This window comes from Hoplias malabaricus, chromosome Y (assembly GCF_029633855.1).
Source record: "Hoplias malabaricus isolate fHopMal1 chromosome Y, fHopMal1.hap1, whole genome shotgun sequence".
NCBI lineage: Eukaryota > Metazoa > Chordata > Actinopteri > Characiformes > Erythrinidae > Hoplias > Hoplias malabaricus.
In genome coordinates this window covers 6254392-6280488 of record NC_089820.1, presented here as the reverse complement: position 1 = coordinate 6280488, position 26097 = coordinate 6254392, and the positions used below count along the sequence as shown (strand labels likewise).

Genomic DNA, 26097 nt, shown 5'->3' with positions numbered 1-26097 from the left:
TTGTAGTAAAATCCATAGATTTAAACATTGCTTACGTGCACCAGATAAGGGCTATTAGATGGGTAGTGAGGTGTGAAACCAGTGGTCAGTGGACACTGAAGGTCATTCCTATGTGGAGACACCAGCAATATCTGTGACTTAAACCATTCACTGGCCGTTAACTCTGCTTTGGTCATTAATGAGGAAAGGGTGTGAGGGGGGCTGCTGTCTCCCTCTTGTTCACCTTGGCCGCCTGTTTGCTAATGCCCTGCAGTCATTACCCCGGCCCATAAATGTCAGCACAGGCTCAGCGGGACAAGGCTGGACGTTAATGAGGGCCCCCTCACCATGGCAATTATCAATTAGTAATGATGTGACAAATCATCTATAACAGAAAAAATGGAGTATGGTGGGAGAGGGAGACAGCAGGAGCGAGAGAGAGAGAGAGAGAGAGAGAGAGAGAGAGAGAGAGAGAGAGAAAAGGAAGATATGTTTCAAGGAAGCGATGCTTGAGCACAGCAGTGGAAAGATGGGACTTCGTTGCTTAATGCATTGGGCCGTGCAGTTGCTGGTGGCAGCCTCATCCTTCACACAATGAGCATGCACCGAGTGCTTCCACACGTCAGCTTATTTCCCTCACTTTCTCTATCTCTCTCTCTCTTTCTCTCTGCCTCTGGAAAGGCTCAGCTTCTGTATCATCTTTCCCTTTCTATCCCCTTCCTCAGCTCTGCAAAGCCCTTTCCTGGCCGGTGTGTGCAAGCCACCAAAATTAAAATCCCAGAATTTTCTGGCAACTCAAAACGGGATCTGGATGTTGGTCTAGTACCAGTCTTGAAAAAGTCTTCGAAATCTAAAATCCAGGGCTTTTAGATGCTGACCTCTGGCTAGTTAAAGTTATATATATGTTCATTTGTCAAACAAGTGTAGCAGGAGAAGAAGTTATCCCCTTGGATAGAGTGACCATATGTCCTCTTTTCCCTGGAAATGTCCTCTTTTTGGGACGTAAAAACAATGCATCCAGTCAGGAAATCAAAAATGCTCTTCCCCCTCATCTCAACTAAGTGTTGAACTAAGCCGTAATGTCTTCCCTGAAGTGTGCACTTTGATGAAGTTTGATGATATGATTGAAGGGTGTGCAGAGGGGAGCAAGCATTTAAGTGTTCAAGAGGGTGAAGAGTTAAGGGCAGAGTTGGGAGACATTTCACCTCACAATGTCATGTGTGTATGACACTACGTCTAAAATACCATTCACCACAATGTGTAGCCGAGCTGGACCTTCAGATTTTTTTTTAATTTACTGTTTATTACCATGTTTGTCTTCTTTGTACTTTGTCCTTGGGTGCAAAGAAAGGCATGCCAAATAAAATATATTACATTTTCTTTAGGAGCGGCAGGGTGGCGCAGCAGGTAGTGTCGCAGTCACACAGCTCCAGGGACCTGGAGGTTGTGGGTTTGCATCCTACTCCTAGTGACTGTTTGTGAGGAGTTTGGTTTGTTCTCCCCGTGTCTGTGTGGGTTTCCTCTGGGTGCTCCGGTTTCCTCCCACAGTCCAAAAAAACACGTTAGTAGGTGGATTGGTGATTTAAATAAGTCCATAGATGTGAGTATGTGTCGTCCTGTGAAGGACTGGCGCCCCCTCCAGGGTGTGTTCCTGCCTTGCGCCCAATAATTCCGGGTAAACTCAAGCCCCACCGTGACCCTGAACTGGATAAGCGGTTACAGATAATGAATGAATGAATTAATATATTCATTAGTATTATGTATTCAGACATTGCAGTGATTTACTGGAGTCTTGAGTCTATTTACTACAGCAGTGTGTAGAAAGCTGTTAAGATAATTTATGTGATCGCTTATTCATGTGTGGAGGCATTTCTGTGACACATGAGCTTTTCATTGTATGCTCTATATTTTAAAGTAGAAACGTGTTCTTTTCTGTTATAGTTTATCTCTTATTTTTGTTTAAGGCCAAACAAAGGTATAAGATCACCTGACCATTTGGTTGTTGTATTTGTCACGGCTGTAGGGAGACGAGGAGGTGGATGTACACACAAGGAATGATTTTATTACAATAAACAAAACTAACTCAATACAAAGCACAATCTGAGAACAAACAAAAGCTTGACACAGATACGCTAACTAGAAATAAACAAACACACTAGGACAGAAACAAGCAGGAGAAAGCCATGAACTGGTGTAGAGGTGTAACTACCATGACCGACACAGAACACACAACACCAGACAAGGGAGCACTGAAACCAGAGGGATATATAAAAGGAGCACATACAAGAAGCACATAGGAAGGATCACAAGAGGGCAGGACCATGAAGGAGACACAGGTGGGAACACTAATGACAGGGCAGGGCTAAGGCAGAGCTAGGGGAGGAGACAGGAACCACAACAAAAACAGAGCCATGTGCTCCTAAGCACATGACAAATAAGGGAAACAAGGGACAAAGCAGAAAATGTGACAGTATTAAAGTCAGGTGAATGGTTATGGATGCATTTGTCTACTATTGACAACCACAGACTCCACCCTTCAGCCCAAACCACTGCAGGTGTTTGTTTGCCCCATACTGCCTCTTTTTTGAGAATTAAAATATGGCCACTCTATATTTAGTCTCTCCAATGACAGTGAAAACACACACCAGTAAGCAAATTCTTCTAGAAGCAATGAACTATAGCACCTAGCGAATAGCTGTGGGTTGGATGCTTTGCTCAAAAACCAGTGCCCCCACCCATTTTTTCCAGACAGGGTCTTGGAATTGACCCTGTGCCTTTCAGGTCCCAAGCCTGCTTTCCAAACATTTAGCTTATCTCCACAGAATGCCGAATAGATGAGGGTTTTAAAAATGAGTTTATTTTTATGGCATGGCAGTGATGCAATTCAAAGTATGAAACAAACAAACAAAAAACCCTAGAGCTTTATTTGTACTCATGACTCAGTAAATGTACTGAGAGCAGCATTTCTCAGATCCTCGTTTTAGTTCAGCCAGTAAAAAAGCACACATCACAGACAATCAGCCAAATGAGATATTTTAATGTGACACAAAATGAGGGGAAAAAAAGAGAACACAATCTGCTGGCTAATCCCAGTTGGTTCCAACTGACTGTCAAGTAGGAAGACAACGAGCTTGCAGCAGAACTCAAAGTTCTCTTTGGGTCAGTTCTAAAATTTGAATGTGCTTTGGAAAAACACTGAGAGAGAGAGAGAGAGAGAGAGAGAGAGAGAGAGAGAGAGAGCTATCAGACTTTGAAGATTGCCACATGATAAAATATTCATAGATTTTCAGTAGAATGCCTTGTGCCTGTGTTTGTGTGTCTGAGTGCAAGGAACACCTGGTCCTACACTACACCACTTCAAGGCTTCCTCAAAAATCCGTTAACACTCAAGTGACAATGAAAGCCAAAATAGTTCCTCGCCCGTATGCCTTGATGTTTAGGCCTGTTTATCCCGGACTGTGTTCCACAATCTGAAACAATCCCCAGGTCAGGATCTCAGACAGAAGCGTTTGATGTTGTATATGATCTGGCAGTTTTAAGATAGAAACTGAGGGGTGGTTTTAAAGACCCCGGTGCAGGGTTTATTTTATACACCACCAAGAACAATGAAAGAGTTCCACAGACTGCAGGAAAAACAAACAATTTGCTAAAAGTGTGCCACTGCCATTACCTCTCGCTTTCCATAGACCGCAGGCTACTTCCCTGCTCTGGAGGAAGGGAGCTTGGAGAGTTTCCTTTCATCTCACCCTCCCTGTCCTTTCATCTTCACTCTCTCTCATCCCTCGCTCGCCCTCCCCACGCTGACCCCGTTCTATTATCCACCGTTTTCCACATGCTTTCCGGAGGGCCACCTCAGGAACGAGGCGGCTTCACCCAGTGGCACGCAGGAGAATCATCCTGATTACAGAGCAGTGAATTTATGACCCCACACACACACACACACTTACCGTTTAGCCTTGGGCGTTTGGTAATGGTTGTGTTTTAGCTTTTACTGGCTCCTACCCTTACTTCATCTCCTGTTTTCTCCTTGTTTCTGTTTAGCTTCCACTCTGCAGTTCTTCACATAGTGTGTTTTCCATCTGTTGCACTACATACTTTTTCAGACCCCTGTTTTTCTGATATACTTAAATGAGTAAAGAACCTTAAAATCGAGTGATGGATGTTTTTAAACCTTTAAGAGCTTCTTCACACTCATACATTCCTTTTACACACATGGTTCTTTATTCATCTGTGGCATCACTTTTATTTTCAAGAGTGCATGTTCTCCCTGTGTCTGTGTGGGTTTCCTCTGGGGTCTTTCCTCTCACAGTCAAAAAACATGGATCTTAGGTGAATTGGTTACTCTAAATGGTCCTGATGTGAGTGAATGAGTGTGAATGTCTGTATGAGTGTATGAGTGTATGCCCAGATATGGATTGGTGCTCTGTTTCCTCCAGGTAGACGGTCGTTCTTGCTTGAGGGTATGCAGTGCACATTTGGCTACTGCTTCTCACCAGTGTGAGTGTGGATTGAGTGTTGAATGCAATGCCATTCCATGTAGTGTTGATTGGTAAAATATGGCTTAATGTCTTAGTATTTAGCCACTTGCTTTCTTCTGTTTCCTTTTTTCTCCATTCTGGGGTCTGCTATGTGGATTCTTTAAAAATATATATATAATAATAAATATATATATTTAAAAAATATATATGTATATATATATATATATATATATATATATATATATACATATATACAGTTTGTCTTTCATTCATTCATTATCTGTAACCACTTATCTAGTTCAGGGTCACGGTGGGTCCAGAGCCTACCTGGAATCTCTCAATCTCTCTCTCTCTCTCTCTCTCTCTCTCTCTCTCTCTCTCTCTCTCTCTCTCTCTCCCTCTCTGTGTGTGTGTGTGTTTGTGCGTGTGGTGTGTCTCCAAGTGGTTTTGCTGCTTCATATTGGCTAGTCTATTTTGGTTTCGGATCTCAGTATTCTGCACATATGGTGAGTGTAGCCCTCCAGAGTGCCACCTGCAGTCATTAATAAAGCAGAGGTGAGCTCAGCAGAGAACAGGCCACTCTCCTGGGGTCCGCCTGTCTCTCAGATAATGGACGAAGCCTTTGGGATGTGTGCATCTGCACAGGTTCTGATTATGCAGAATGTCCAGGTTTTTCGCCCAAAATGAAAAGCCTGCTCACCTTTCCTTTGTGTCTACAGATCCACCATCTGCAGTAGACTCCACCAATGCATGCATACGGATTAATAATAACTTATGAAATTGATCACTTTGCCCAAGGTCAAGAACATTGCAGAGAAATCCATCTCAAGAAAAGATTTCTATTATCTCTGGCTTTGTCTCACTTTTGGATTTCATAATGTGAATGCAGGTACTATTCAACAATGGAGACTGGCTCTGCCTCAACAGGAATATAATATTTCATCACTGTCTAAAGTAAAACATGTATCTCCAAAATAGTAACTTTACAGGAGAAGCAAAAAAAGTTTTTCTAACTTTCAATGGAAACTTGAATGGAAGGGAAATGGAAGTCAATGTAAAAAGATTTTATTCAAGTAATTGTGGAGTATTTCTATTAATCCATTGATCATGAAATGTTCACACGATGTGAATTGACAGATGCTTTGTTCAAATGATGTAGTAAATGATAGTAATGCCCACTCCCACATTGCAGGGTTAGAGGATCAGGCTTGGTACCAGAAGGTTGCTGGTTCAATCCCCAGGACTGGCAGGAACATCCATGGCTGAAGTGCCCTTGTAGCAGGGCACTGAAACCTCCAAATACTCCCTGTGTGCTGGGGATGGCTGCCTGCCACCCTGGATGTATGTTCACAGCCCCTAATGCACTAGTGTGTTTGTTCACTGCCACAGATGAGTTGTAACTTGTACAATGACACATAATTATTATTATATAACAGTCCTGTGGAGGTTTTGCTTTGCATTTTTATATTTATATATCCTTAATGATTCCATAACAGTGTGTGAACAGTATTTGAACAGTGATAATTGTAAGCTACAAATGCTTTTATACCTTTTTAACTCTTTCCTGTCTACAGCTATCAGTTAGCCTCATGTTCATTTGATGCTACTGCCCCCATATGTCTGAATTCCCAGACTGTGTCTAAGCATTGCTAAAACATTGCTGACAAAATTCAGCTTCGAATTCATGACTTCTTCTTGGCTTCAGCTCCTGTCGATATGGCACTTGGTTTGACCCTGATTAAAACCTCCCTGTCTGGCCACACTGTAATTACGCTCTTCCTTAAGGCCAGGCAGTAGAGATTGTTCCATAGCTGCCAGTCTGTCAGTACTTCTCGTCCTGGTGTTAATCAGCCGGTGCGTTCATGTTCTCTATCACATCGGGAGTCTTGCCTGGAACCCGGGCTGATATGATTGCATCAGCAATTACGCCTCTTTTTTTCAGCCTTTTCATTTAGCGCCATCTCGCCGCCTGTCAATCAAAGCTGGCGACAAATTGCATCTCTCGGCATGCTGTTGTCCTGGCCTAGTAATTGGAGAGACATGGCAGGAGATCATTTGAAGCATTCTGTGATTGTTTTCCCGCTGTCCCAAGACGGGGCTTGTGAGCTCGGTTCCTCCAGTTTGACACACTCCACCCACCACTACAAAAACACAACTAATGGCTTTTATATTGAGGCCATTTGCTCTGATGGTGTTGTGATGACTTATTAGATATGAGGGAGGAAAGACAATCATATATCAGTGTCAAAATCCCTTCATCCATAAGCAGAGGTAGGTTCCCAGATAGCAGACACATTTGGGCCAAATCTGTGATACTTTTGACACTTACGGCTCAGTTACGACACTGGCAAGTGTTGTGTGGGCTGGATGTGGGTCAGGCTTGACTTGGGGCACGGTACATGTTTCATGTGCTCCACCTCATACCTGACTTCTGGACCTGTGGTTGAGTTGAGGCAACCAGTAACACCATCATCCAAACATTCATTGTGGGCAGTAACTAGTTGCATGCATTTGCAATCATTATCATATGATGATTTTACATCAGTTAAAGCTTTTCTTGTCTAATGAATGCATGAAACATTTGTTACATATAGGACTGGTTCCCCAGGCAGGAATTAAGCTTAGCGGAAAAATCACAATTCAAAACGTTGTGTAGTCTAAGACTAGGCTTATTCCCTGTATGGGAAACAATCACATACCTTCCTCATAAATGGTCATTCCGTAAGATCGGAAGAAGTGGACAAGCTAATTATTTCAGAAACCCTAGATTTAGTTAATAACCCTGCAATTCACTCTCCTAAAGGCAGATTTTCTACTGCAGTAAGTGTTTAAAAATATTTAACTAATAGTCTGTAAGGCAAGGGAATACTTCAGACATGTGCAGGTTGAAGCAAACTTCATTCACAAACCAAGGATCCAAATAAGTAGACGGGCAGAAATCCCAAACCAGAAATGCAAATGAATAGTAATCATGTAATCCAGTAATGTGCTGGAAAAGGGAATAAGCCAAAAAGCAAACCAGGGCAGGCAGCGGAAACCTGAAACACGAGATAAACTACATAAAGTACACAGTAATAATTCACTCCAAATATGTGTCTCTAAACAGTAGGTCAGGGGAAGGAGTGCTGTTGATGTCTGGTTGGTGCAGGACCTGTCCATCACCAGAACGTGTGGAGAACAACTATAGGACAACATGGCACAGTCATTCATTGTGTAGAATATTTCATTCTGAACTGACCATCATTAAAATAGTAAAGTAGTATATTATTAAATAGTATACATAAAAAGTCATAAACAATATTTATAAAACTTTGCAAAAATATTCCAAAACAAATATGAATAAATAATTATCGTATTGTTGTACATTCGTTGTTATACAGACAGGTTTTTGTGGTCTGACTAAGACAGAACACATGGGGCATAACAAGTAATTCTGTTTCCTATGCCAAGTGCAGAGTGGCATTTTGTCCAAAGCATGTCACAGTCTTTTCATTAAGATGCCAGAACATGTGGAAAAGTGGTTATTAATGCCAGATTTCCATTATTTTTTAATGGTATACGAGCCCATATTTTCACAAAATAACAGTTCATTTGCTTGTGTAAGAGATTAGGGTAGATTAATGGTCCCTAAACATCACCAATGCACACTATAGGACTGGGGGATGGTTCCACTGATTCACAGCATGCACTTGTAAAAGCCTATTGCTGACCTTTCAGGTTTTATACAGATGATCAGTTTTATTGATTTATCAATAATGATAGTTTTCGAAGTCACCATGACCCCAGGCCAGGTCAGTTATATTTCCCAGTGACTTTGACACCTCTTCATATATATACACAAACACACACATACATGGCTGTCATCGCTTTGTGATGGTTGGCTACATGATGGAAGAGTCAAGTGTTCACTGCACTCGTGGTGCTCTATGAGAGTAGATAAACTGACTGAGCAGCCCAATCAACCTAACGTGCATGTCTTTGGACTGTGGGTTGAAACTCGGAGTACTCGGAGGAAGCCCACGCAAGCACAAGGAGATCATACAAACTCTTCACACACACACACACACACACACACACACACACACACACACACACACACACACACACACACACATATATATATATATATATATTTATATATATACACAGATAAATAAGGTATCTACTCAAAGAGCTGTTCATTCCTGCAATTATTACAGTTAGATTTCCAAGGCTTCAGACATTTAGTATTCAAATAGTGCTCCCATTGGTTCAATAGACACCTGAATTGTGTCTACATCCTCATTAATGCAGTCTCATTGGGGGAATAGACTAGTTTGAACAGAGGCCTGAAAAAGCTAGAATTCCATGGTTGACAGACTGTTGAGAAATCAAAGGAAAAAACAATATTAGTAAAGTCACTGCTTCACAGTAACTTAGTGTAGATTCTTCAAGGCTCTGGAACTGTACTGGAGAATTGAAATGGAAGTTCTTCCCAAATATATTCCCTCCGAAGTCTGAGGCACCTAAGATAATTATTTATATTTAAACTAATGCCTTCTCAGTAAGCGTGGTACTTATATAAGATTTTTTTTCTATAAAGTAGCAGGTGTGAGTTTGAAGAAATATGTTGTGTTCAGATTCTCCTTGATTGCATGAATTTGTTAAATCAACAGCACACATTATTTAAAATTATTATTAACCGCTAAAACGAAATATCTGTACTATTTTCATCTGTAGTTCTGGGCAGGTGATGTTGTCTTGATGATGTTGTTTGAAAGAAACATTCCCGCTCGTCTGGGCAAAAGGCAATAGCATATGATTCACATCAATTACATATTCATCAAATCATTCACTGGCCCCTCATTCCCTGAGGATGGGGCAGTGTCATCGTTTATGATTAACTAAAGGTAATTATTCATCAGCACTTTGTATTTATGTGTACTGCCCCTTGGACAAATGAATGTAATGCCAACGAAATGCCCTGCAGGCTTAAGATCCTACAGCCCAGCCTTGACACACACACACACACACACACAAAGAGAGAGCATAGGGGTCAGTCATTCACAGCCATACCATTCCTTTGACCTGTATGTCCTCTGACCAGATCGATTTCCACATCTCTGTAGATCAGTGTCTGTGGGTTTTACAGCACTGTCTATATGTCTTTGTAAGGAGAGGGTTATTCACTACAGCCTGCCTATATTATTGCTCTGTATATAGTTATGGATGCTGACAAAGTCTGATCACATTCTGTATTGACCTTGCACTTTCATTTAATAGACAAAATTTTGTGGATGCCTACTCATCCAACACTTCTTTGGAAAGCAGAGCATTACTGAGGGAATTCTACTTTCTCCTTATTGCAACAGCAGAAAGACAACAGAGAGGTTCTGCATTTCCAACATATTTTAGACTTTTATATACTACAAACAAGTTTTAGAAGGTATACAATTCTGGTGAAATAGGTCTCTGTAGGTTGTTTTATAATTAAACTAAACGATTATAAACCTATTTTTTAATTATTATTATTTTTTTAAGATTTTCAACATCTGTACTAAACGCAAGAGCAGCTTTTCCCCCACACTGGGGCTGGGAAGTTGTGTCCTGGCTTCTATTACAACATGTTTTAACACTGGATGCCTGTTGGATGGACCAATTTGAAGGGCACTGCAATTGGGTGTTGGCCATGCATTTTCCTATTTAATATTTGAAACATGCCGCTGTATGTATATAGTAAGTTATAAATTGCCTGTCTGGAGGCATCTGTACATTTTGCAATTGTCTAACAATTTATTGGATCTTTTCTAAGTGCATCACCCATTTCTACTTTAAGTTTAGTGTCCTCAGAAGCCACAGTGCTCCAGTTCCATCTTTAAAACAACTCTCGGTATTTAGACTCAATAAGGTAAGCTGCTAATTAGACTGTGTCACAGTGTTTCCCATCTGCTAATATTGTCTTTGGGCAGGTTCCATTCGCTTCGGATGAAGTGTTTTATCTGCTACATAAAACGAACCAGCACGCCATAATTATTCTTTTTTTTATGCCATCTGTCTGTCATCTCACAGATGTGGGTCTTTAATTCTGCTTTCTTCTTAACCACCTTTTAATCACCTTGTTTCATTCTACACCATGATGACTGCCATTCAGAAAGTGAGAGATGCATCAGATATGTTTTCTCCCAACAAAACTCATCAAGTCCAAACCAAATTGATATTTCACTAACTGGTCATGGCAGTGGCTTTGGTGATCTGAGAGTTATGACTTAACGAAGCAGTAAGCATGGTCACAAGCTGTCTTTAGAGTCTCTTAATTCAAACATATGCTCCTTTGGCTTGGTTACCTGGGCACAGAGTCAAAACCATGACGAATGCATAGGAGAAGAACAGATGGTGATGGGTACATTTGGCTTGAGAGTAACATTACCTTTGCAGTGGTATTCACAGTGAGTAAAGAGGTCAGAAAATAGAATCAGGCCTCTACTGATGACACTGTGTATATTTCATTCATTCATTATCTGCAACTGCTTATCCAGTTCAGGGTCGTGGTGGGTCTGGAGCCTACCTGGAATCATTGGGCCCAAGGCGGGAACACACCCCTGAAGCGGCTCCAGTCCTTCACAAGGCAACACACACTCACACATTCATACCTATGAGTCTAAAATCCACTTACCAACGTGCGTTTTTGGACTGTGGGAGGAAACCGGAGCACCCAGAGGAAACCCATTCAGACACGGGGAGAACATACCAAACTCCTCACATTCACCCGGAGAGGGACTTGAACCCACAACCTCCAGGTCCCTGGAGCTGTGTGATTGAGACACTATCTGCTGCACCACCATGCCACACCCTTTGTATATTTCATTACCAGGGAAAATGGCCATTAAATTTATTAAACTTATTTAACTTTTCAAAAGATATTTTTGAAATTCCTACTTGCAAAAGCAAGATGAAAATCAAAATAAAATTAAAAAATGAAAGTACCATTGATCTTTAAATCAACAGACACAAATATGTTGCTCCAAGTGAAAATCTGTGGTTAGAGAAGTCCTTGTTCAGGAGCGTGAAAGCTTATCCCTGTTGTGTTCAATCATAAGAATAATAAACATGGTCAGTTTTTTCATTATGTTCCTTTTCATGTGTTCTCTTGTTCAGAATGACAGTTTCTGACCACAACAAAATAAACATTGAGGAACGTCTGGCTTTTTCTCAGTCACAGTCATTACACCTCAAGTACACACACATCACTGGCAGCACATTACGCTGTTAACAGATGAAAGGGATGAAATGGATGTCACTTGGGCCACAAAACTTTGGATCTCCAAAAAATACCTGCAGGAGCAGAAAAAAACTGCTGCCAAATCTTGTTTTTGTTTTTTGGTCCATTTCTATTGATTGGTTTGTCATGAGAATTTGACACAGTGTAAAAGGGCAGATGGCATTTTCAAATAATACTGAAAAATAAACAAAAATCTGACAGATATGGAGATACAAGGTTTTGTTTTGACAGGAAGGATAGATTTTCTGGTTATTTTCCTGAAGCTGAAAAATAAATAATATGTAAGTAATGTCAGGTTTGACTGAAAATTCTATTTCTGTATCTCTTTTGGGGACCCTCCATGGAAGATAATGTTAGATATAACCAAGGCCAGTGCCGTGTTAAGTTTGAGTGATGGATAGTAAAAGCTTTTCTTCCACAGGTAGAGTCATGGTGGATGATAATTTAACTGTATACAAATGAAGCCTATGCTGGCAGAAATGAAGCCCTTGAATTTATGATCTCAGCTCAAAAGGGAGAGAGTTTTTCTTTATTGTGGAAATGAAGATATAAAGCCCTCTTCTTGGGAGTAAGTGATACAGATAGTAAAGTGTAGTCATTCTGTCAGGGAGGAATAAATATGAACGAGGTTTAGTGGAGGACAGGTACAGACGATGGGCAGTCGCCACTTTATTGCTCATGCGGAGGGTACAGTCTGCACTGTGATGGATGATCAGGCACCTCTGCATTTTTCTGACTTTTTGAGGAAAGAAATCTGTTGCAAAGAGCAAGCCAAGGGCCTTAGCTTTTCAAACATAAATCTGGCCTTTGAAAATGAAAAACGGAGCTTAAAATACTCACGCAAAACCTAGCTAGTGCTGACTGCTCATGCTGGATTTGGGCAGGTTGAGACAACATTTGTCATATACATCCATATGCAGGAATATCTAATCAATAAAGAGTGCTAGGGCAAAGCCCTCCCTGTTTGATATATATAATTGTATAATTTAATGGAATACAATGTAAGAATTGGCTTTTTTGTCTCCTTAGCACCCCCTACCTGCTGCTGAGTGTAATTCACATTTACAGTAGTGTTGTGAAGTTAAGTCTCACACACATCTCTCTTTCTAACTTGTTCACTCACTCACTCACTCACTCACTTAAACACGACCGATTATTAGGGCTTCTATTAACACACAATCTCCCTGTCTTCCTGTCACACACATCTCTCTCTCTCTCTCTCTCTCTCTCTCTCTCGCACTGAATGATGTTTGCATATGTCGCAAACGGCTCTCTGGGCTTCAGAAGATGTTGAGCCAGGGGAATGTGTGTAATCGAATAAAATAATGTTTACTACGTGATGAAACACATATATCGCACATATATAATACACACTGGACCATGTTATTACAACCATAAAATGTAACTTTGGTGGTACACTATCCATATTAAAATTAGCAGCAAACACTGGCTCACTGCTCAGTAACTCTCAATAAACTGATAATAACATTTTGTGTTTCTGAAATTGTCTGTAATGTAATAATTTATACACAGAGTGATTCAAAAGTTGCAGGACACTCATTTGTTTCTTTGATATGCTACATGACCACCTTCTCATTGGAAAAACTTGCCCTTGGTCCATTATGGAGGCTTTCAAAATGGTGGCCATGTTCCAGACATAGCCTAAAAGATAAGCCCCCTCACCCATTACTTGCTGGGGTATTCATATAAAGGGTGTACTTTGACTTTTGACTCACCCTGTATAATAATTTACCTTGTATCTGAGCACATTAGAGCTGCAATCTATAATCATTTTAATAACTATTAGTTTGCTGATTGGTTTTTAATGTAAATTAAAATTACTGATTTACAGAGATTTTGTGTCATGCAGATTGTACTGGGAAACATGACTTGAAACTGACAATGTGGCACACACAGCCACACCTAGAATATTGTTCAATACCGGCCACTGGTCATATACAAAATCATCAAAAATAATAATGATGGACCAGTTGTAGTCAGTTTGAAACAGATTTATAACAAGCTTGGATCAGTTTCAGTTCAAAAGCCGATGATATGTGTGTTAGACTACAAACCGGATTCCAAAAAAGCTGGGACACTAAACAAATTGTGGATAAAAACTGAATGCAATGATGTGGAGATGGCAAATGTCAATATTTTATTCGTAATAGAACATAAATGACAGATCAAAAGGTTAATCTGAGTAAATGTAACATTTTAAAGGAAAAATATGTTGATTCAAAATTTCACAGTGTCCACAAATCCCCAAAAAGTTGGGACAAGTAGAAATAAGTGACTGGAAAAAGTAAATTGAGCATATAACGAACAGCTGGAAGACCAATTAACACTAATTAGGTCAATTGACAACATGATTGGGTATAAAAAGAGCTTCTCAGAGCGTCAGTGTCTCTCTGAAGCCAAGATGATAAGAGGATCACCAATTCCACCATTGTTGTGCAGAAAGATAGTGCAGCGATACCAGAATGGTTTTACCCAGCATAAAATAGCAAAGAGTTTTAAGTTATCATCATCAACCGTGCATAACATCATCAAAAGGTTCAGAGAAACTGGAACAATTGCTGTGCGTAAGGGTCAAGGCCGTAAAACTCTACTGGATGCTCGTGATCTCCGGGCCCTAAAACATCACTGCACCTCAAACAGGAATGCCACTGTCAAGGAAATAACAGAATGGGCTCAGGAATTCTTCCAGAAAGCATTGTCAGTGAACACAATCCACTGTGCCATCCGCCATTGCCAGCTGAAACTCTACAGTGCAAAGAGGAAGCCATTTCTAAGCAAGCCCCACAAGCTCAGACGTTTGCACTGGGCCGATGAGTCACGATTTGAAGTTCTTTATGGAACACTGGGACGCCATGTCATCAGGACCAGAGAGGACAAGGATAACCCAAGTTGTTATCAATGCTCCGTTCAGAATCCTGCATCAATGATGGTATGGGGTTGCATGAGTGCTTGTGGCATGGGCAGCTTGCATGTCTGGAAAGGCACCATTAATGCAGAGAACTATGTTCAGGTTCTAGAACAACATAAAGAGGAAGGTGCGACAAAGAAGGCCCAAGACGATTGAACAGTTAGAGGCCTGTATTAGACATGAATGGGAGAGCATTCCTACTTCTAAACTTGAGAAACTGGTCTCCTCTGTCCCCAGACGTCTGAGTGTTGTAAGAAGAAGGGGGGATTCCACACAGTGGTAAAAAATGGCCTTGTCCCAACTTTTTTGGGATTTGTTGATGCCATGAAATTTTGAAACAACATATTTTCCCTTAATATGATACATTGTCTCAGTTTAAACTTTTGATCTGTGATTTGTGTTCTATTCTGAATAAAATATTAGATGTTGGCACCTCCACATCATTGCATTCAGTTTTTATTCACAATTTGCTTAGTGTCCCAACTTCTTTGGAACCCGGTTTGTAGATAATCTTGGAGTAGATTTTGAGCAAATATTTCATATCCTATTACATCTTGCAGCAAGACTTTCGGTCGGTGGCACAAGAAGAAGCGCAGAAATAAGCAGGAAAAACAAGTCTGACATTGAAATTCAGAAACATGTAGAAAATAAATCTTGCTTACTGTATTTCTCTGTTTACCATGACACTTTCCACAACTAATTAAAGTGTTCATTTCCTTTTGCACTGGCAGACACTTCTTTCCTTGCTGCCAAGGCTTGGTCAAAAAGTTTGCAAAAAGTTTTTTTTGCAATCCTGCACTGTCCCAGAGTGCAAAAATAATCAGACCCTTGGGCATTAGAGGGGCCAGCCTCAGGGCCAAGCTACTGCCAGTCTGTATTTGATAGGAATGGTGCAGCATGAGCTAAGAAAGACCTGGTCAAGGTAGCATAACTAGACTGATGACTGTGAGGAAAACTGAACTGGGTAAGTACATGGAAATGGCAAGAAAGTGCTTAATTCAGCATAGCTTTTGCTCACAAATCTGAGTAAGAGATGCAAAGTGTTGCCCTGGCTTATTTTCATTCTCATATTATCATTAGGTGACTAGAGGACGTTGACTGATATAGCTAAGCATGGCTACTGCCAGGGCTCCAAAGTCAACAAAGAATATTATCCTCAATTATGTTAATGGAATATATTTTTATGATGGAAACTTGTGTCTACAAACTGGGGACACAAGAAAGCTGCAGTTTTACTCTGCATTCTAGCTTCATACATATGTCTTTGTGAAGTGATGCCCAAGTTCTCAAACACAGAGAAACAAACAGCCTAAATTAACATACACTTTATACCACATTGGGGTGCAGGACAGCTGTGTGTTGTGAATAGTTTTCACAGCTGAGGTTAGGATTCACTCCTAATTGCTCACTAGCAGCTCCACTCATAAATCCAACCATCCTCAATATATTTGATGACAGAGTTACAGGGATGATATCTGAGTCAGTTTGAAAATATGATGCTGGTTTTACTTTATCAGTTTTATCTGTCATGTCCAACATAGCAGCCCTGTGCATACTCATACTCACACATTTTAAGTTTTTTTTGTTTTGTTTTGTTTTCCTTGGGTGAGTTATATAATTTTAGCTTGCTGTTATGAAACTGTACATGTTGAAATCAAAGGTAAAAAACCTATAAAATTATTTTGTATCACTGTAAGAAAAAAAAATAACGTATCTTTACGGGATTTAGACTATGCATATCTCCTGATTTTTCTTCTGTTGGGAGCATTTTCTGAAAAGCTATTTCTAGACTATCAAAGTATTTAGGTGGCTGTAGTTCTAAAAGTACACTATGGTAGTACATTTTGACAAGGCTGTACAACTGTACAGAACACCAGCAAAAAGTCAGAACTTCAATTTCAAGAAAAGGACAAGGTGAAGGAACCAAAGAGTTCTTCTCGACTTGAACATTCCTGAAGTGGCACGGCTTGGCCTTGCAACGCTTGTTTGTCTGACTCTGTCAATACCCTGAAGCAGCACAAAAAAGGCAAGTCAGAATGTCAGCACACGTACACAAAACCAAGGACAGAATGTGTTGAAGTGAGGCTTCTGTCAGACGCCAATCTCAGTTGAGGGAGCTGTGCGACCTCTACTGCGATTACACAGATCCACTGGAAATAAAGCGTACCTCTTCTGTATCTGTGCTGCCTTAATTGATTTTCTTTCAGCTTTACACGCTCATGCACACAAATCCTCGGGGGAGTGATAATCTGGAGAGTTGATCAGGCAGAACTGGGAGACATGGAGGAGGGTTGACCTTTGGTGAACCTTGCTGGGTGAGAGAAATACAGAGGGAGAAATGATGAGAAGTAGCCCCCTCTGACTGCTTCTAACCCACATGATAAAGCCTTGTCGGCCACTCTGATTTGAGCCTTCCCCCAAGGTTGTGAGAACAGCCACTATTTCTGTATCTTGCTGCCGCACAAGATGCAGTGTCTTGCATTTTTAGTCACTTTTCTTGTCTTAACAGGACTCTGTGACGTTAACCTATGCCTTTGTTAATAACAGACTGCACTTCTGCTTAATGGTTTTACCAAAAGGCCACTATAAAATGGATAGTTCCCGTCCTAAAATCTGATTGGCTGATACAATAGCCCCTTGGTTATGATACCTGTGACCACTTCACCACATATGGAATCCAATTTTAATTCACCAGTTTATTAAACCCTGTCAGTTTTATTCAATTCTCCCTGAAGAGCATGGTTATCAGGACAGAGATATACATCACTCGCTTAAGCTTATTCTACTTCCTGCAACGTCTCCTTTAGAATAAGAGTCCCTACTGAAAGAGGACACAAATCTAAAACATTTTTGAGTTGCCAATCCACCTACCAATGTGTGTTTTTGGACCATGGGAGTAAACCGGAGCACCTGGAGGAAACCCACACGGACACAGGGAGAACACAAATATACATTTGTTTAAAACCATTCAGTACCTTATGAAATACACTGATCTACCTGAAGATTGCCTAAGACTGCTTGGCTACTATATTTAGCTATTTAGCTGTGATGCTGATAAAAGAGCCAGCTGCCAGAAAATCCCAGATTCTCAATTTTTTTTCAACAATCCAAATGAAAGACATGTCTTTCTTTCCATTCCTTGGTCACAAAAACACTTTCAATGTTGGTGTTATTTTAATTTAAATAAAATAGTTTTGCATATGAAGTGTGCTATACAAACTAACCCTACCTTGTTTTTCAAACACTACAGTCCTTTACAAGCTCAGACAGGTCAGCTGACATGGAAATAATGACGTGGTTAATATGCCGTGACTGAATGCAGTGTCTCTTAATGACAGATGATGACGCATTAATAAAATGTTTAACACCTTGCATTTTATTGACTTTGAAGATGATGGATGTTACATTAATATTCTTTGCTTTATAGCTCATCCTCTTGATTTGATTAGTCTTGACTGTGTGTGAGATACAGAGTTTTGCTGGGTCGCATTTAACTGAGGTTGAAAATGCCCCAGAAATTACAGATAACAAGCAATGCAGCAATTTCTGACATTTGCTTTTAGAGAGAGGTGGACTGTTTTAATAGAAGGGGTACCTCACATTCCCTTTTTGCCCCTCATAGTTTACTAGCAGCTCAAAAAAATTTCACAGACAAAAGAGCAGTTGTGCAATTCCCGGTAGTGTAGTGTAGGGCTGAATTCCTAGTACCAAATGTTACATTGCAGACAAAGGCAAAACGTGTATCTCTACTCAAGTAACTTTGAAAGAAAAGGACAAATTACTTCTAAATGTCAGTCTACAGAGATGCAAAATATACACAGTGTGACGGACAGTTGTTGTGTTTAAATGTTCTAGTAAACAAAAAACCAACAAAAATGGAAATACATGTTTTTCTTTGGACAGCAATGATTATAATTATCATTTTATTATATTTTAATAATTATCTTTTTTTCTCTGCAGGTCTGAAACGGAGTTACACTTGCGATGTGTGCAGCGTCACGCTCAACTCCGTGGCACAGTACCATGCACACCTGCAGGGGTCCAAGCACCAAAACAAGTAAGGGCACCAACATTTTACCTGACTCTGACAAGATAATAACTTGAAATGGGAACATTTTTGGGAAACACCAGGGAGCCCTCCTATAAGCACTATATCAATATCTGTAAAAATGTACAGTATGGCAGCTCTGACGTAGACTTATGTCTTATATATTTTCAGCCATTAAAGCTACAGTTGCTCAATTATAGTTGATATAATGTGTCACATCACCGCGACCCTGAAGTGGAGAAGCGGAGAAGAAGATGATGATGATGATGATGATGTGTCACGTGGCTTTAGGTTGACATTAGAAATGTATGCTATGGTATCATCAATACTATATAACTGTCATTAATATATCAATCATTATAATGATGCAAATGTTTCCATTTTATGAGCTCATATAGGGGCACATTTAGTTCTAAATTACTGTGTTGGCCCCTTTCACCCTTCAGTGGTCAGGACCCTCACAGGACCACTACAGAGCAGGCTACCTGAATGACGGATCATTCTTGCCACTGCAGTGACACTGAAAATGTGGTGGTGCGTTTGTGTTGTGTGTTTGTTATGAAACATTTGGTAATGACATTTATGTAAATTGAGAAAAAGAAAAAACAGCCATGGGACAAAAACATGTTTACTAAGGTACATGTCATTTTCTGACACCTACCCAGTATGAAAAATCAGCCATAACCCTAAACCTACCCATAACCTAAGCCTGCCCCTAACCCTAATGCTAAACTTAACTCTAAATCTAAGCTGAGCTCCCTGCTGCTTCTAACTTTCTGGAGCTGAGAATTAAGCTTAACGATCATACCTACACTCTTAGAAAAAAAAGTACAGTGAAAGTACATTATTGTCACTAAAATTACAAACAATGCAAATGTACATTTAAAGGTAACGCATTGTTTTTTGTGTTCCCTAAATGTATCTCTTCTCCAGAAGGAGAGGTGAATATTTGTAATTTTTCATTATAGAACTGTGCAAAATTAAAGTACAGTCTCCAGTTCTGGAGATGAAAGGGGGCATATTAAATCAACACAATTTTAAAATCTACAATTAAAATAGAAAAACTAAGAAAACAATTATGTTCCCTAATTAAAGGTACTGAATATGTACTCTTGTGGGTACCACCACAGTAATAGCAAAAGGTAACACTGCAGTGACAGCTTTTCTAAAAGGGTATGATCATTCACATATCATGTTATTTCTAATAAATGACAAAGAATTATAATGTAGAAATGTTAAGAATATCTGTTCTGCTTCTTTTTGTTGTACATATATTATTTCTAGAGTTCATATTGGAAACAACGGGATGTGATCCGCCTATAATATTGGCAGCAATTTACCAAAAAATTCTAAAGAAGCCAGTGTGCACATCTTTAATGGCATTAAACAAAAAAAAGTATGTGGAAGTGCTTGGCTGTGATATATTAGTCATGGCAGTGATTCTGATGCCTCCCGGCTTGCCTTGTTTACCCTTCGCTAAACCGCAGATGTATTGGAGGCCATTACTTCCCAAATGTGTTTAATTAAGCCATATTTCACCACTAACTCACTGGTTATTAAAATAGGTTTTTTTATATAACAAGTGCACACACCTCCAACAGGTCCAAGGATCGGAGAAATATCTATTGGGATCTAACATCAGTTTTGGCTTGGGTTAAGGAATGTGGGGAAAGAGAGGGAAGAGCTGATATGTCACACCATAATTATAGCATGGTTTCTAGGTTTATCCCTTTTTCTTTTGAGTCTTGGTTCTCTATTAGAGGGTTTTCCTTTTTGATTCACCTCCCAATTTGGGAAAGTCAAAAGTCTCCCTCAATTCCAAATGCAAATGACAAAATATTTAATATAATACCAGCTAGTTCTAGGAAGTAGTGGTGTTGATGGATAAAGCAGACTGTTTGGAGCCTCAGGAGGTGGCCAACATTTGTAAGGTGCAGACTATTGGCCTACAGGTCCTTCCATCTGGTTCATTATTACCGACAATACACTGATGCGGTACAGGCTTTTCCTGTTGCCCATGTTAGGCAGACTTTCCCAGCATGAGCCCTGAAGCTAGTAAGGCCAAACACAGCCATTTACCTGTTGTTTACTGGTGCCCCGTCAAATTGTTATGCTGCAGCTTTATCTGATTTGTCCGCCTTCCCTTGGGGTGGGTTGGTTTAGAGGGACAGATAAAGCAATTGGAACTGACCGAATGAGCCATGTGCTCACTGGCTGTCTCTCCTCTGTGTGCCATCTCGCAGCATATGCTTGGTGGGCGTACGCTTGGCACGTTCTGCTCAGCATGAATCAGCCCAACATATTAACAGATTAAGGTCTGATAACTGTGCTGACGGACATGATTCATCCATATCAGATACGTCCAAACCCTCAGTGCTGATGCCTGAAATCGTTCTAGACAGTCTTCATAGTGCAAGTCCTGGAATGTGTCCATCTCAGTATTAGATTTATTATCATTATCATTATTTTACAACTTTGAAGATGAGAAGGGACTTGGAAACAACATCTTTGGAGATCTTCATAATGACACATAACTGATTCATAATTCACTTGTAAAATTTTACATTGGAGCCTCAGGATTTGAATCCAACTCACACCTCGGAGACTCAAAATTGGTATGAACTCACTTTCAGCTCAGAGTCTTGACATTTAAGGGCAGTTGAAGGGGCTAGACTGACTCAGAACTTGGTATGGACTCAATTAAGCCTGGGTTACTCAAGACTAAGATCACATTCAGCACAGACTAGCAGAAAATCCATAATCCATTGCATTGTTTGGTAAAAACCTGCATGAGTGTGTGTCCGAAATCATACACTACATTAATAAATTCATTTTGTTCCTATAATAGTGAACTATATAGTGAATAGGGAGCCATTTCTGACAGATATCTTTCACACCTCAGAAACTTGAGACTGATCCTCAGAGATTATTACTGCCACAGTACTGTACATTGACTAGGTATTGGTCAAATGAGTTGTAAATACTGACCATCCATCTCTCTTCCTTCCCAATCAACTGGATAGTCATAGTGCTGCATTGCTGCCTACTGTTTTCCCCACTACATCACCACATGCACAAGATCCTCCTGAGGAAGAACAGCCCCAGAGCATGGACTTGGGTCCTGGCCAGAATGACCCTACACTGTCATGCACACAGATGGGTGGATTTAGGTCATCTGTCCAGGCTCAGTAGGGGGAGAGAGGTGTGTGTGTGTGTTGGCTAATATCCTCCAGGCTGTGCTTTCAGCAGCCTTTGTAAAATGTCAGCTCTTATAACTATCACGCTAGCTGGTAATAGATTTTGGCGCACAGGTGTCGCGGATTAAAATATCCTCACACGCCGCTGCACTTCACCAGCCTTGTATTGCAAACGTAATTTGAGAAAAGATATTTACATAAATAAATCAGCAAATGTGTGGCACTCTGGGGTTCTGCAGTGGGCAAAGTGTGATTTTTGGTTACAGTCTGTCTGAAGGCAGCATCTGAAACTGCATTACATTTTTTTAAGGCACAGATCTTTAACAGATGCTTAAATCCTTGATAGCCCCAAATTGGTTCACATTACTCTGTATAAACAACATTTAACTTGTTTGTGTTTAATCTTGCAATGTTACTGAGTCTATGAGTTTCATTATTGGTTTGCACAAGTGGCCACAAAATCCAGTCCACCTGCTATTGATCCTCATTTTCCTCAGTAACATGGATGAAAAAGTCAGTATATGAGCAAACACCTGCATATCCAGTGGTATTGATTGGGATGCTACCATGTATACAAAGACTTTACATTATATGTTGGAATCTGTCTGTGAGGATTTGATGGCATTTAGCTGCTAGAGCATTAAGAAGGCTAGGTACTAATGTTGGGGAATTAAATTATGCATCATAAAATTCACTCAAAATCGACACATCCTAAAGCTAGTAGATGGAGTTCCATAATACCAGGGAGGTTCTTGGTTTGGACTGGCATACAGTCCAAAGCTGGTGGGCTTTATACCCCTCTTCTCCAAATGTGACGCTAGGAATGGTGAGCTTTAGCTCATGTACAGTTGTCGCAGATCATCCCATTTCATTTCAAGATACAAAGGCTACACAATAAGCCAAAGACAGGACTGAGGCCAAGACCACCTGAAAATGATTGGCCACCAAAGCAACTGACCACTCTCAGATGCCTCACATGAGCACGGAGGATCTATGGAGGTGCAAGGAAAAGCAAGGACTTAAACAGCACAGAAGCACCCCTGTGTGAGTAATGGACTCCCCTATAAAAAATTGTCTGGCTCCACCAGTGACCAGAAGAGGATGATTTCCACCTTTGAGTCTTAGTTCCTCTCAGTGGTTCATACTCATGTTCTGGGGTGGGGTTTGATGCTTAGTTCCTGTCAGTTGTCTTACAGTTTTGTCTATTTTTATGGAGATTTTGATTTATTCTTCTTATTCAATGTATCGTTATTGTTTTCTGAAGCCATTTTTGGTGGTTTGCTTCCGGTCAATCCTCTCGATCTAAAGGAGTTTTGAGTCTCAGTTAGTGATTCTGCACGATCTGAGGGAGTTTTTGAAACTTTCTTATCAGAGTTCCTACCAGAAGTTCTTGTGTTTGTTATGCAGTAGATTGTGAGTCTCTGTACTCTTCAGTACCTCTTTCTCTTTTTCTGAAATCATTTTTTTTTGAGTCTGGATTTCTGCCAGATCATTGTCGCCTCAAAGACATTCACTTGGGGCGAGGACATGGGATTCTGTAAAGCTGCTTTACAGAACTCACTCTATGAATAAAATTACATTGAAATAAATTGAGATATACCTGCTGTCTAGAACACAGTCTGCAGTCTTGTTTTTAAAGTTCAAATTCATAGGATTCTCTTACTTCTACATGCATCCTTTGTTTCCTAATCCCAAGCAGTCTAAAGAGCTGTTTCTCCTTTACTCTGATGCAGAGGAGCATGTTTCCCAGAATAGTGGGAGGTTAGAGGTAAAGCTGTTTGATGGATGTGACAGTGTTTTGCTCACAGTGTTTTTTTCTCTGGATGTGTGTGTGTGTGTGTGTGTGGGAGGGTGAATGTGTGTATAATATGTCCGGAGGGAGCAGAGCTAACAGTGAAGATGGCTAGTGACTGACTGACTGAAAAATGTGTGTGACGTATAGATACATCAGACGTGGGGGTGTGGATGCAGTGTCAGAAGGCATTTAGGATGTTTTCGTATCTAGGATGCACACGGAATTGCTGAATTTCCAACTCCCAGTCATTAGCCAGTTTATTAGAAACCCTCCTCTGACACATCACCAATCACTGGTCACTTTATAAGAAGCCCCAACTTGTACACCCACCCACTGGGCACTTCATTGGAAACACCAAGCTTGCACCAACCAAAACATGAACCCCCACCTCTATGCACAAGGTACAAGTTTTCAGTGAAGTGTCCACTGAGGCTATGAGTGACTCATTGATTTTACATGATGCATCTGAAGGGTCAATCGTGATGCAATAGCCGCCAATGCTCTCGGATAATGGCCTGCCCTCACAGCTGCCGTCCATTTGCACATTCTGCTGGCAGAGTACATGAGGGGTTATGGCCTACATGTGTTTACCTAATTAAGAGGGAGGAGAGAAAGAGAGGAACCCATTCCTCCTCACCTCCAATATTGACAGGTCAAAGCTGGCTGACAGCCTCATTATCATGCCATCAGCATTTTCCCAATTAGACCATCTATCAATTGGCTTGCAACCTCTTCCACACTCTAACTCACAGCACATACATTATACACCAAACATACACAGTACAGTGAAATACAGTGCCCTATATATATGTTATGTTAATTAAGTTAATCATTCAGGAGATCTGCAATAATTCACAGGACTTTGGGTCTTCATAACTCACAATTATGGATGTGCAACAACCAGGAGTCACGTGTACTTTTTTAACTACAGCAAAAGAAAACATTGTCATTTGTTTTTTGAGGACATTCTGTTTTATTATAATTTATACTTATTTTATTTTCACCAAGGGAATGCCCATCCACTGGTGGCACTCTTTCACTAAATACACTCAGTCTCTACATAGCCAAAGAAAAGCTATCTTCTGGACTTTAGGGTTAGTTTTTTAGTTAAATTTAGGATAAGGATTGGGTTAAGGGTGAGGGTTAAATTTACCGTTATATGTGGCAAAAGTTTTAAGCCTGCTTTTTCATGCAGGGTTGCCAGATATTCACCGTATATTCGTATTATTTACACTATAAAACCTAGAAATTGACTTTTTGTAAAATATGTGTGTTTTCAACCTGATGCCAGTCTAGTCTGACAAAATGTAAATCTGTCAAGGTCCCTGTGATTTTAAAAGGATATAGACACAAAAGCAACTGACATTGTTTCTATGAATATTGTACTGGTCTATAAGCCCGGAACCCAGACCTCAGCTTCACCGAATTTGATAGGATCACTTGGACAGTGAGAAACGGAAAATGAATCCAACTTCTCCAATGACTGAACATTGGAAAATTACTGCAGATTCCTGAACAAATCCAAGCTCTAATAAAAGGGCAGAGAATAGATAAATACTAAGGAAAGTATTTTTTAAAAATGTCATATTTAGTGGTTTGGGAATATCTTATAAACATGTGTTTTCTGATTTTCATCTAATGCTGAAACCGTATGGACATATTTAAAAAATACAAATTTATTTCAATTTTTCAGTGTATTTGTGCATTAATTTGTGGAGCTGAAGTTCTTACCAACCCACAACCTGTGAAATAAAACAACCCAGTCAGCTTTAGCGGTCTGCCTACATCTGTAAATGACGGATGAATGAAGTTGTCCTGATTTTGCACTCACCTCAAGTTCCTAGTCTTTAGAATTGTCTCGTGTCCTCCTCTCTGTCCCTCCAAGTGCTTGACTTGCTTTTATGTTAGAGCACAAAGATGAGGTTAAAAGCAAACAGAATGAGCCTGAAGACGTAAAAAAGTACTAATTAAATATGGAGAAATATGAGAAATTGAACCAAGTGAAAATGAGTGTGTGGGTCATTCATAGACAGGGGGAGGAACGCTGCTCTGGTGTTTGATCCTTGTGGTAATTTGATCAAAACTTTTCACCCCTTTTTCACAAGTTAAAAGAGTTATGGGTTCTTATTGAAACATCTCTGAAATGTGTCCAATTTTACGTATATACACACTACAAAGGTGGCCTCTAAATTTTGCACAGCACTGTAGGAGCAGAAAATGAACAACTAAATATGTACAGTCCCTCACTACAAGATAACGTGTTTTAGGTATCATAACAGGGCTAAAGTTTCCACATGGCAACCGCTGGCCCAACAGCTAATGGCCTTGTTATTGGAGGATATTGCTTGTGTTTGTTTGTTTATCCCTTGGGTATTTTCAGGCAAACACAGCTTTTTCCTCATGAATGATAAAC

General features: G+C 40.2%; 1 protein-coding gene across 1 annotated transcript in view; it reads left to right on the top strand.

The window, feature by feature from the left end:
- The window catches only part of LOC136679576 (zinc finger matrin-type protein 4-like), a 144311-nt gene that overhangs the window by 109741 nt on the left and 8473 nt on the right, over positions 1–26097 (top strand). The window contains exon 6 of the mRNA XM_066658186.1: positions 18605–18701. Within this exon, the coding sequence (XP_066514283.1) occupies positions 18605–18701 (97 nt within the window). The remainder of the gene's footprint in view (positions 1–18604; positions 18702–26097) is intronic.